The sequence below is a fragment of the Lucilia sericata genome, unplaced genomic scaffold, assembly GCF_015586225.1.
Source record: "Lucilia sericata isolate MDLA Ls3-8-SP2 unplaced genomic scaffold, ASM1558622v1 Contig000560F_arrow, whole genome shotgun sequence".
NCBI classification, from domain to species: domain Eukaryota; kingdom Metazoa; phylum Arthropoda; class Insecta; order Diptera; family Calliphoridae; genus Lucilia; species Lucilia sericata.
This window is the reverse complement of record NW_023994570.1, coordinates 177,611-191,899: the sequence shown is the minus strand read 5'-3', so window position 1 is coordinate 191,899 and position 14,289 is coordinate 177,611. Positions and strand designations below refer to the sequence as shown.

General features: G+C 30.0%; 2 protein-coding genes across 2 annotated transcripts in view; one reads left to right on the top strand and one right to left on the bottom strand.

The window, feature by feature from the left end:
- The window catches only part of LOC119606208 (bcl-2-related ovarian killer protein), a 43,154-nt gene that overhangs the window by 9,264 nt on the left and 19,601 nt on the right, over positions 1-14,289 (bottom strand).
- LOC119606207 lies at positions 3,193-5,962 on the top strand. Its single transcript, XM_037959629.1, has 4 exons — positions 3,193-3,626; positions 4,348-5,058; positions 5,118-5,290; positions 5,348-5,962. Exons 1-4 carry the CDS (start codon positions 3,193-3,195, stop codon positions 5,887-5,889), a joined length of 1,860 nt encoding a protein of 619 aa, XP_037815557.1. The 3' UTR covers positions 5,890-5,962.

Here is a 14,289-nt window from a genome sequence, read left to right as displayed (position 1 = left end):
TATAGAAAATTTGCTGATGATCATCTATAGTTTTCTATAGAAAATTTGCTAATGATCAGCTATAGCTTTCTATAGAAAATTTGCTGATGATCAGCTATAGTTTTCTATAGAAAATTTGCTGATGATCAGCTTTAGTTTTTTATAGAAAATTTGCTAAGTTTTCTATAGAATATTTGCTGATGATATGCTATAGTTTTCTATAGAAAATTTGCTGATGATCAGCTATAGTTTTCTATAGAAAATTTGCTGATGATCAGCTATAGTTTTCTATCGAAAATTTGCTGATGATAAGCCACAGTTTTCAGTAAAAAGCATTACAATCAGTCAGACTATAGACTTGTCAATTGGTCATACTTTTATTCAGACTATAGTTATTTAGTTATTTCAGACTATTGATCAGTCTATATTGCTTTGGGTTTGCTAGTATATTGTTTAGATTATACTTATGTTGAGTGTATTGACATTTAAATTGTAGATTTTTATCCAGCTGTCAATGGTCGTAAATGTCAACGAATTGAAAGTATTTAAATAAATACTAATCAATTAATGAAGAGGAAAAACTTGATTGTTTACATATTTTTTGATTGATACGTGTTTTGAATTAAAAATCGAACTTGGCAGCACTAAAAACTGAATAGATGATATTGATATAGTGTTGTCAACTAACAATGACTTTACATTGACAAACACTTGTTATTAGACAAGATGTTAATATATTTTTACTAATGACGTTAAATAACTAAAAACTTCTAATAATTCCAAATATTTTCTCAGTGTATTAATCCAATATTAGTTGCCAGCCTATACGTTTACCTACAATCTCTTATGCCCAACTACTTATGTTACTCATTGTAAAAGCCTAAACGTCAACAAGTTCGAAATCCACCACAAATGTTTAAAATCATAATAATTTCAGATATTATAACTTACAATCGTTATGGTTAGTAGAATTTTTGAAATTCATAATGCTTAATAATGTCATAAAATAATGTGCACAAATATGTTTTTATTATTGCCAACTTAAAGTCGAGGAAAAAAAAATCAAATATTTAATGAATAAAATGCAATAAATATTGCTATATGTTGTTCAACTTGTTATGCGATTCTTAAGGATTAAAGACAAGATTTGTTTGAATTTTTATTTCTATAAAAAGTGGTTTTCTAACCAAAATTAATTAATTTATTGCAAAGCTAACTAACAAAATTAAACAACATGAAAATATAGAAAATTTTGACATTTAATTTGAGAAACTGAAATAAAATAAATTAGAAAAAAAAACTAATCTGAATTAAATATGTTTAAATTAAGCACAAGATTTGTCCTTCACAATTAATTGAAAAAAGCAAATTGCAATTAAAAATATTTATACTGATCATCAGCAAATTTTCTATAGAAAACCATAAATGATCATGAGCAAATTTTCTATAGAAAACTATAGCTGATCAGCAGCAAATTTTCTATAGAAAACTATAGCTGATCAGCAGCAAATTTTCTATAGAAAACTATAGCTGATCAGCAGCAAATTTTCTATAGAAAACTATAGCTGATCAGCAGCAAATTTTCTATAGAAAACTATAGCTGATCAGCAGCAAATTTTCTACAGAAAACTATAGCTGATCATCCGCAAATTTTCTATAGAAAACTATAGCTGATCATCAGCAAATTTTCTATAGAAAACTATAGCTGATCATCAGCAAATTTTCTATAGAAAACTATAGCTGATCATCAGCAAATTTTCTATAGAAAACTATAGCTGATCATCAGCAAATTTTCTATAGAAAACTATAGCTGATCAGCAGCAAATTTTCTATAGAAAACTATAGCTGATCATCAGCAAATTTTCTATAGAAAACTATAGCTGATCATCAGTAAATTTTCTATAGAAAACTATAGCTGATCATCAGAAAATTTTCTATAGAAAACTATAGCTGATCATTAGCAAATTTTCTATAGAAAACTATAAATGATCATGAGCAAATTTCCTATAGAAAACGATAGCTGATCATCAGCAAATTTTCTATAGAAAACTATAGCTGATCATCAGCAAATTTTCTATAGAAAACTATAGCTGATCATCAGCAAATTTTCTATAGAAAACTATAGCTGATCATCAGCAAATTTTCTATAGAAAACTATAGCTGATCATCAGCAAATTTTCTATAGAAAACTATAGCTGATCATCAGCAAATTTTCTATAGAAAACTATAGTTGATCATCAGCAAATTTTCTATAGAAAACTATAGCTGATCAGCAGCAACTGTTCTATAGAAAGCTATAGCTGATCAGCAGCAAATTTTCTATAGAAATCTGCATATGAGCATCAGCAAATTTTCTATAGAAAACTGTAGATGATCATCAGAAAATTTTTATAGAAAACTGTAACTGATCCTCAGCAAATTTTCTATATAAAACTATAGCTGATCATCAGCAAATTTTCTTTAGAAAACTATAGCTGATCATCAGCAAATTTTCTATAGAAAACTATAGCTGATCATCAGCAAATTTTCTATAGAAAACTATAGCTGATCATCAGCAAATTTTCTATAGAAAACTATAGCTGATCATCAGCAAATTTTCTATAGAAAACTATAGCTGATCATCAGCAAATTTTCTATAGAAAACTATAGCTGATCATCAGCAAATTTTCTATAGAAAACTATAGCTGATCATCAGCAAATTTTCTATAGAAAACTATAGCTGATCATCAGCAAATTTTCTATAGAAAACTATAGCTGATCATCAGCAAATTTTCTATAGAAAACTATAGCTGATAAGCAGCAAATGTTCAATAGAAAACAGTGAATGATCGTCAACAAATTTTTTATGTAAAATATTGACCTGTATCAACATAAATTCAATTTTATTATTTCAATATTAAATTCAATTAAAAACATGAAGAAACCAAGCGTGCTAAAGGAAAGTGCTGCAACTTAAGAACACAAGAAACGTGATTTTCAAAATAAACTGTTGAACATATTCAAAATAATCATTTAACTAAAGTAAAAGTAAATTATCTATTATAAACACATGATATTTGGGGCCTATGACAATTTTTTTTGTGGTAAATCACGGTTTTAACATTAAAAAAAGTATTGTGAGTTTTGAAACTTTTTTAGCGAAATAAATTTTTTAACTTATAAAAACTCACAGTAATTTCAAATACATCAAACAGTTCAAAGTGTTTAATCAAAATGTTTAGATCAAAGAAAAGTGTTATAGTTTTATTGATATTTGCCTATATCCATTATTCTCTTCAGGATATATCGCATTTTTTTGCTCAAGCTCCAGAATTTGGTTATTTTCAACATCATCATCATCATTTAGCACCACAACACGGGCATATACCTGTAGGTTTTCAATCGGGCATATCAGCACTTTATGGACCTCCTTCTAATGGTGCGGATTTATCAGGACTTTATCCAAATCCTATAGGGCCTTCGTCAGAAGTGGTGACACCTGCTCCTGTGGCTCCTATTACTACAAGCACTGAATCTCTGTTGCCTGAAATAGTTGAGAATCGCAGTGCGAAAGATCGCAGAAATTTCATACCCTTACTAAAACAATATCTACCTCCCGCACCACCAGTGGCTGATGAAAGACCTAATTATGAAAGTCCACAACAGGGGTAAAGTATTACAGAAATCATCTGATGATTGCATTATATCGTTCTATAAAAAATTTGCTGCTGATCAGCTATAGTTTTCTATAGAAAATTTGCTGCTGATCAGCTATAGTTTTCTATAGAAAATTTGCTGCTGATCAGCTATAGTTTTCTATAAAAAATTTGCTACTGATCAGCTATAGTTTTCTATAGAAAATTTGCTGATGATCAGCTATAGTTTTCTATAGAAAATTTGCTGCTGATCAGCTATAGTTTTCTATAGAAAATTTGCTGATGATCAGCTATAGTTTTCTATAGAAAATTTGCTGCTGATCAGCTATAGTTTTCTATAGAAGATTTGCTGATGATCAGCTATAGTTTTCTATAGAAAATTTGCTGCTGATCAGCTATAGTTTTCTATAGAAAATTTGCTGCTGATCAGCTATACTTTTCTATAGAAAATTTGCTGATGATCAGCTATAGTTTTCTATAGAAAATTTGCTGATGATCAGCTATACTTTTCTATAGAAAATTTGCTGCTGATCAGCTATACTTTTCTATTGAAAATTTGCTGCTGATCAGCTATACTTTTCTATAGAAAATTTGCTGATGATCAGCTATAGTTTTCTATAGGAAATTTGCTGCTGATAAGCTAAAGTTTTCTATAGAAAATTTGCTGCTGATCAGCTACAGTTTTCTAAAGAAAATTTGCTGATGATCAACTACTGTTCTTTTTCCATTTCAGCAACCAACAATATGATCCCTTCAATGGTGGCTATATCTATCAGAAACCTACCACGACTAGCACAACCACTCCCAGACCTGCTCAAGCTATAGTAGTTGTTGATCCACCAGAATTCTTGCCACCCATTAATAATGATCCCATTATACTGCCACCCATTAATAATGACCCCTTTGAACAAGCACCATCACCCGCTCAGGGTTACGATTATCCTAGACCTTCTAACCCCTCTATAGTAGCAGCCGATACACCATTTCAGGAAATCTCTTCTACACCTGCTCCCGCTTACTTACCGCCCTCAAATGGTCAGCAACCATTATCGGTTGTTCAAAGTTCAGACAATGCTATGTCTTTGCGTTTACGAGTCCATGAAATGCGCTGTTTGCAACAGAAACCCCAAGCGAATGGTTATTTTAGGGCGGTTTTAAAAATCGATAATTTCTTAAGTGCCACGCCTACTGTAGATAATGATTCCAGTGATAAACGTTGTGAATTAAAGTTACAGAAAAGTTATGTTGTGGTAGATATAGCGGGTGAAGATTTTCAACGTTGTGGTGTTCAGCAGTGTGGCTCAGATTTATGTTTGCGTTTACGTTTCCCGGCGATAAGGGGCATGCGCACAGGTTCGGATAGTATATTGACTTTACATTGTAAATCTCAGAGTAGAGTAGCGGTTAAGACACATGCCCTTAAAATGGGTGTGGCTAATGATGTGTAAGTTATTTCGAAAGTGATTTTTTGTTTAGGGATTTTATGAAATTTTAAAATTTCAGACAAGCACGCAGTATTGGCACTTATGCCAAGGGCGGTACCCAAAATTCTTTCCGTACTCATGTGGAATTACTTAGGAAGTCACCTCAGGGTTATGCTAGACATTTGCAAGCCAATGAGGCTGTTCAACTGGGAGAGGATTTACTTTTAAGGGCTCATGTCCTAACCGGAGATGGTGGGTATAGTTTTTAAAGAATTTGATTGAAGTACATTGACTTTTCTTCTCTTACAGGTTGGAATTATACCAAACTTTCGGATGTTAGTTTACAAAGAATATCCCCCTCTGGAGAAATACTCAACAATGTGCAATTGATTACTTCCCAGGGCTGTCTTAATCCCTCGATGAAGGGTATTTGCACTCAAACTCCCTCTTTCGATGCTCCACTCGGTTATAAACTTCCTTTTAAGGCAGTAATGTTCCAGGGCATGAGAAGTGGTGATGAATTGATTATGTCAATGCGCATCACTGGCTGTCTGGAGCAACAAGATTGTTATGTAAATACCGAGCAATGCCACAACTTTAATACTTCCAATTTAAAGCGACGCAAACGGGATATGTTGAATTCCACGCCTCATAATAATACAGAAATATCGGAAATATCAAAAATATCTTTTAGAGTTATTATGCCGGGAGAGGAATCATCTGTTCAAGACTATACCCCTGAAAGTTTAAAAGCTCAATCGAAATCCTTGATTCTATTTGGTTCTTTAGGTTTTATAGCTCTGTTAATATGTCTGGGCATTTTTGCTTTATTCAAATCCAAAAAATATTAACTTAAACATTCAAAATTATTGATCGATTCCAAACGATCCTTAAATATATTTTTATTTTCTATTTCTTTCTAATTTCAGCTCACTTTTGCTTAATGAATTTCAGCACTTTTGTTGTTTATTTAATTTAGAAAATATTAATTTATATTAATGTTATAATAAATATTTACAAGATATTTATATCTGTGTCTTTTTTAAAAATTTATGTGTGTAATTTTTTCCAAATCAATCTTTCAAACATGTTAAAGACAACTATTAAACCAAAAATAGTATTACAAAAACGAATAGAAAACAATTGTGCAAGAAATTGGTTGCAACGACTAAATGATCAATCTACAATATTCACAAATTCGAGTCACAAATTTGTATAAAAAACTGTAGCTGTTCCTCAACAAATTTTGTATAATAAACTAAAGCTGATCATCAGCAAACTATAGCTGATCCTCAGCAAATTTTCTACCGAAAACTATAGCTGATCATCATTAAATTTTCCATAGAAAACTATAGCTGATCATCAGCAAATTTTCTACAGAAAACTATAGCTGATCATCAGCAAATTTTCTACAGAAAACTATAGCTGATCATCAGCAAATTTTCTACAGAAAACTATAGCTGATCATCAGCAAATTTTCTACAGAAAACTATAGCTGATCATCAGAAAATTTTCTATAGATAAGTATAGCTGATCAGCAGCAAATTTTCTATAGAAAAGTATAGCTGATCAGCAGCAAATTTTCTATAGAAAAGTATAGCTAATCAGCAGCAAATTTTCTATAGAAAACTATAGCTGATCAGCAGCAAATTTTCTATAGAAAACTATATCTGATCAGCAGCAAATTTTCTATAGAAAACTATATCTGATCCTCAGCAAATTTTCTATAGAAAACTATAGCTGATCATCAGCAAATTTTCTATAGAAAACTATAACTGATCAGCAGCAAAATTTTCTATAGAAAACTATAGCTGATCATCAGCAAATTTTCTATAGAAAACTATAGCTGATCATTAGCAAATTTTCTATAGAAAACTATAGCTGACCATCAGCAAATTTTCTATAGAAAACTATAGCTGATCATCAGCAAATTTTCGTAAGAAAACTATAGCCGATCATAAACAAATTTTCTATAGAAAACTATAGCCGATCATAAACAAATTTTCTATAGAAAACTATAGCTGATCATTAGCAAATTTTCTATAGAAAACTATAGCTGATCATCAGCAAATTTTCTATAGAAAACTATAGCTGATCATCAGGAAATTTTCGTAAGAAAACTATAGCCGATCATCAACAAATTTTCTATAGAAAACTATAGCTGATCATCAGCAAATTTTCGTAAGAAAACTATAGCTGATCATCAGCAAATTTTCTATAGAAAACTATAGCTGATCATCAGCAACTTTTCTATAGAAAACTATAGCTGATCATCAGCAAATTTTCTATAGAAAACTATAGCTGATCATCAGCAAAATTTCTATAGAAAACTATAGCTGATCATCAGCAAATTTTCTATAGAAAACTATAGCTGATCATTAGCAAATTTTCGTAAGAAAACTATAGCCGATCATCAACAAATTTTCTATAGAATACTATAGCTGATCATTAGCAAATTTTCTATAGAATACTATAGCTGATCATCAGCAAATTTTCTATAGAAATCTATAGCTGATCATCAGCAAATTTTCTATAGAAAACTATAGCTGATCATCAGCAAATTTTCTAAAGAAAACTATAGCTGATCATCAGCAAATTTTCTATAGAAAACTGTGGTTGATCATGAGCAAATTTTCTTTAGAAAACTATAGCTGATCATCAGCAAATTTTCTATAGAAAACTATAGCTGATCATCAGCAAATTTTCTATAGAAAACTATAGCTGATCATCAGCAAATTTTCTATAGAAAAATATAGCTGATCATCAGCAAATTTTCGTAAGAAAACTATAGCTGATCATCAGCAAATTTTCTACAGAAAACTATAGCTGATCATCAGAAAATTTTCTACAGAAAACTATAGCTGATCATTAGCAAATTTTCTATAGAAAACTATAGCTGATCATCAGCAAATTTTCTATAGAAAACTATAGCTGATCATCAGCAAATTTTCTATAGAAAACTATAGCCGATCATCAACAAATTTTCTATAGAAAACTATAGCTCATCATCAGCAAATTTTCGTAAGAAAACTATAGCTGATCATCAGCAAATTTTCGTAAGAAAACTACAGCTGATCATCAGCAAATTTTCGTAAGAAAACTATAGCTGATCATCAGCAAATTTTTGTAAGAAAACTATAGCTGATCATCAGCAAATTGTCGTAAGAAAACTATAGCTGAGCATCAGCAAATTTTCATAAGAAAACTATAGCTGATCATCAGCAAATTTTCGTAAGAAAACTATAGCTGATGATCAGCAAATTTTCTATAGAAAACTATAGCTGATCATCAGCAAATTTTCTTTAGAAAACTATAACTGATCATTAGCAAATTTTCTATAGAAAACTATAGCTGATCATCAGCAAATTTTCTAGAGAAAACTATAGCTGATCGTCAGCAAATTTTCTATAGAAAACTATAGCTGATCACCAGCAAATTTTCTATAGAAAACTATAGCTGATCATCAGCAAATTTTCTATAGAAAACTATAGCTGATCATCAGCAAATTTTCTATAGAAAACTATAGCTGATCATCAGCAAATTTTCTAGAGAAAACTATAGCTGATCATCAGCAAATTTTCTATAGAAAACTATAGCTGATCATCAGCAAATTTTCTATAGAAAACTATAGCTGATCATCAGCAAATTTTCTATAGAAAACTATAGCTGATCATCAGCAAATTTTCTATAGAAAACTATAGCTGATCATCAGCAAATTTTCTATAGAAAACTATAGCTGATCATCAGCAAATTTTCTATAGAAAACTATAGCTGATCATTAGCAAATTTTCTATAGAAAACTATAGCTGATCATCAGCAAATTTTCTATAGAAAACTATAGCTGATCATCAGCAAATTTTCTATAGAAAACTATAGCTGATCATCAGCAAGTTTTCTAAAGAATTTTGTGGCAAATTTTCTTGTTTTGATTATGCCCATTATAGGGAAACATTTTTGGACAAGTGTTTACAAATCACTGAAAAAAAGTGATTGCCATAAATAACAATTTTCAATTCATGTTTATGTTCGCGATAAGAAGTGAACATGTCATAAATTTTGTGCCATACATATGAGTCTATATATTTTATGGCAAAAATAATGTTTAAAATAATGAATTCTTTAAATTTTTAATGATCTTCAGCTTAGAAAACTTGGCAAATCTTAAAAATATAGAGTTTCAAATTTCTGCACAAATTGATCACCAAATCAATTGGGTAACACTTCTAAACCAATAGTTTTAATGTTATTAAATACTTGTAATAAACTTACGCACAAGTTTGTTAATGAGATTTACAAATGATCAAATAAATTTTTTAACAAGTTTAAAAAGGGATGCCAAATGTAATAAATAATAAAATGATCAGATTTTAAAGTGTTGAAAATGAATTGATGATAAATTGTAATAAAATAAAAGAACTAGTCACTACAGCAGTTCTTTATCTATACAAATGTGGCTACTAAATAATATAGTTTACTTGGCAACTCTTTTTATAAATATTTAAGTAAATTATTGTTGTTTATCGTTGCTTGTATTTTCCTTTCAAGACATTTCAAAATTACTTTTTACATTCGGTCAACAATTACAATTGACCAATGAAAATCATTAGAATTCGAATGTTATTTAATGAAACTAGACAAATTTAGTTTAAATTTAATTTAGTTTTAAAATTTAACACATTAACAGACGCGCTCACTTAAATCACAAATAACACGCTCTCAAAATAGGCGGTATTTTTCAAAACAAACATTTTTACGTTTCAAACTTTAAAATTATTTTATAAATTAAACAGCTACACCATTTCCAAAATTTCCAATAGTAAATTTGATAAGATCATTGACAAGTATTCTATGGAAAATTAGCTGAGGATCAGTTACAGCTGCTATAGAAATTTTTCAGAAGATCAGCTATAGTTTTCTATTGAAAATTTGCTAATGATCAGTTACAGTTTTCCATAGAAAATTTGCTAATGGTCAGTTACAGTTTTCTATAGAAAATTTGCTGAGGATCAGCTATAGTTTTCTATAGAAAATTCGCTGAGGATCAGCTATAGTTTTCTATAGAAAATTTGCTTAGGATCAGCTATAGTTTTCTATAGAAAATTTGCTGATGATCAGCTATAGTTTTCTATAGAAAATTTGCTAATGATCAGTTCCAGTTTTCTATAGAAAATTTGCTGAGGATCAGCTATAGTTTTCTATAGAAAATTCGCTGAGGATCAGCTATAGTTTTCTATAGAAAATTTGCTGATGATCAGCTATAGTTTTCTATAGAAAATTTGCTGATGATCAGCTATAGTTTTCTATAGAAAATTTGCTGATGATCAGCTATAGTTTTCTATAGAAAATTTGCTGATGATCAGCTATAGTTTTCTATAGAAAATTTGCTGAGGATCAGTTACAGTTTTTATAGAAAATTTGCTGAAGATCAGCTATAGTTTTCTATGAAAAATTTGTTTAAGATCAGTTATATTTTTCTATAGAAAATTTGCTGAGGATCAGTTATAGTTTTCTATAGAAAATTTGCTGGTGATCAATTACAGTATTCTATAGAAAATTTGCTGAGGATCAGTTAAAGTTTTCTATAGAAAATTTGCTGATGATCAGCTATAGTTTTCTATAGAAAACTTGCTGATGATCAGCTATAGTTTTCTATAGAAAATTTGCTTAGGATCAGCTATAGTTTTCTATAGAAAATTTGCTAATGATCAGTTACAGTTTTCTATAGAAAATTTGCTGAGGATCAGTATAGTTTTCTATAGAAAATTTGCTGTGGATCAGTATAGTTTTCTATAGAAAATTTGCTGAGGATCAGTATAGTTTTCTATAGAAAATTTGCTGAGGATCAGTATAGTTTTCTATAGAAAATTTGCTTAGGATCAGCTATAGTTTTCTATAGAAAATTTGCTAATGATCAGTTACAGTTTTCTATAGAAAATTTGCTGAGGATCAGCTATAGTTTTCTATAGAAAATTTGCTGATAATCAGCTATAGTTTTTTATAGAAAATTTGCTGAGGATCAGCTATAGTTTTCTACAGAAAATTTGCTGATGATCAGCTATAGTTTTCTATAGAAATTTTTGCTGATGATCAGCTATAATTTTCTATAGAAAATTTGCTAATGATCAGCTATAATTTTCTATAGAAAATTTGCTAATGATCAGTTACAGTTTTCTATAGAAAATTTGCTGAGGATCAGCTATAGTTTTCTATAGAAAATTTGCTAAAAATCAGTTATAGAAAATATGCTGTAAATGGTGATAATAGTTGAATTAAGTTCATTTAAGTTTTATAAACATTTTGAATGACTTTTTACATAAAATTTATTACATTTTATTAGATTGTTAATAAAATCATAGAGTCATTTAAGAAAAAAAAAAGAATGTTCGAACAAGTAAAAGATCATGTGCATTTTTGTGATACATTTACCATATACTAAGTATTGACTGCAATAACCCACTAACTTAGTGTTATTTAGTTGACTCTGGTCAATAGTAGTTGCTCCATTAGTTGGTCAAACATACAGTGAAATATGTCTATTGGCTCCCATGTTTACCGCCATTTGGCGTTAATTTATGTCCAGTCACAACTTCTAGTCAGTTGTTAATTTAGTAACTAGAGGACGTACGTGAAATGTTTATCAAACAAGTCTGAGAGTCTGTTGTTTGTTTGAGTTGTCTCGTTAGTAGTCGTCGTCAGTCTACATTTTATACAATACGACGGGCGTTATTATTATTGCCCGTTAAAGTCATTGATAACTTTATAGGATTTTTTTCAGTTTATTTGTTATTTTTTTAGGTTTTTTAAAATATATGTTCGCATAAATTTTCAATTAAATGTGTGTGATTTTTTATTATGTAGTTAAAATTTATGAATTTTAATTTGATTAATAGGGGTGATCAATGTTTGGCGATATTTTCTATGAAAATCTTGCTGATGATCAGCTACAGTTTTCTATATAAAATTTGCGGAGGATCAGTTACAGTTTTCTATAGAAAATATGCTGAGGATCAGTAAAAGTTTTCTATAAAAAATTTCCTGATGATCAGCTTCTGTATTCTTTTAAAATTGGTTGTGATCGTGACAGTTCTCTATGATTGTGTTCAGCTACAGTTTTCTATGGAAAATTTGCTGAGGATCAGTTACAGTTTTTTTATAGAAAATTTGCTGATGATCAGCTACAGTTTTCTATAGAAAATTTGCTTATGATCTGCTACAGTTTTCTATGGAAAATTTCCTGATGATCAGCTACAGTTTTCTATGGAGAATTTGCTAAGGACCAGTCATAGTTTTCTATAGAAAATTTATTGAAATTCATTTGCTGTTTTCAGTCTTCGTTGTAAAATTAGCTTTGTGAGAAAGTGGCTTAGTTATGGTGAAAAATATCTGTCTATAACTAATGATTATACAAAATTAATACATTTTGACCGCAGAATATAGTTGTAGTTATTAGATGCAAAATTAATTTGTATTAAATTTCATATTATTAAGTATTAATACTGTATTATTAGTAATTGTTTTAATAATTTAATTTTTTTTACGATTTTCACACTGGTTTAGAATTCTTAATTCCACACTTGACTATGAACCATTCGGTAATCTTAACTATAGACTATATACTATTCTATAATCAAGACTTTAGTTTACTCTATAGTTTCGACTATTGACTATTCTATAGTCTTGACACTTGACTATTCTGTAGTCCCGACTATAGACTTTTCTAATGTCACGACTATAGACTATTCTATAATCTTGACTATAGACTATTCCATAGTGACGACTATAGACTATTCTATAGTCTCGACTATAGACTATTCTATAATCTCGACTATAGACCATTCTATAGTCTCGACTATAGACTATTCTATAGTCTCGACTATAAACCATTCTATCTTCCCGTCTAAAGTCTCGACTATAGACTGTTTTATAGTCTCGACTACAGAATGTTTGAGACTATATACTATTGTATAGGTCCAACTATAGACTATTCTATAGTCTCGTCTATAGACTATTCTATAGTCTCGAATATAGACCATTCTATAGCCTCGTCTAAAGACTTTTCTATAGTCTCTACTATAGACTAAAGTATAGTCCATAATATAGACTATTCTATAGTCTCGACTATAGACTAATCTATAGTCTAGATTATAGACTCTTCTATAGTGACGACTATAGACTATTCTATAGTCTCGACTGTAGACTATTCTGTAGTGACGACTATTGACTATTCTATAGTCTCGACTATAGACTATTCTATAATCTCGACTATAGACTATTCTATAGTCTAGACTATATACTATTTTATAGTCTCGACTATAGACTATTCTATAGTCTCGACTACAGACTGTTTGAGACTATAGACTATTGTATAGTCTCGTCTATAGACTTTTCTATAGTCTCAACTGTAGACTATTGTATAGTCTCGAATATAGACTATTCTATAGTCTCGACTATAGACTATTCTATAGTCTTGACTATAGACTATTCTATACTCCCGACTATAGACTATTCTATAGTATCGTCTATAGACTATTCTATAGTCTCGGCTATGGACTATTGTATAGTCTCGACAATAGACTTTTCTATAGTCTCGACGATAGACTATTGTATAGTCTCGACTTTAGACTATTGTATAGTCTCGAATATAGACTAGTCTATAGTCTCGACTATAGACTATTCTATAGTTTCGACTATCAACCATTCTATAATCTCAACCATTCTATAATCTCGACTATAGAATATTATATAGTCCCAACTATAGACTATTCTATAGTCTCGTCTATAGACTATTCTATAGTCTCGAATATAGACCATTCTATTGCCTCGTCTAAAGACTTTTCTATAGTCTCTACTATAGACTATAGTATAGTCCATAATATGGACTATTCTATAGTCTCGACAATAGAATATTTCTATAGTCTCGACTACAGACTATTCTATAGTCTCGACTATAGACTATTCTATAGTCTCGACAATAGACCATTTTATAGCCTCGACTATAGACTATTCTATAGCCTCGACTATAGACTATTCTATAGCCTCGACTATAGACTATTCTATAGTCTCGACTATATATAATTCTAGTCTCGACTATAGACTATTCTATAGCCTCGTCTATAGATTATTCTATAGTCTTGACTATAGACTATTCCAAAGTCTCGACTATAGACTATTCTATAGTCTGACTATAGGCTATACTAAAGTCTCGACTATATACTATTTTATAGTCTCGTCTATAGATTATTCTATAGTTT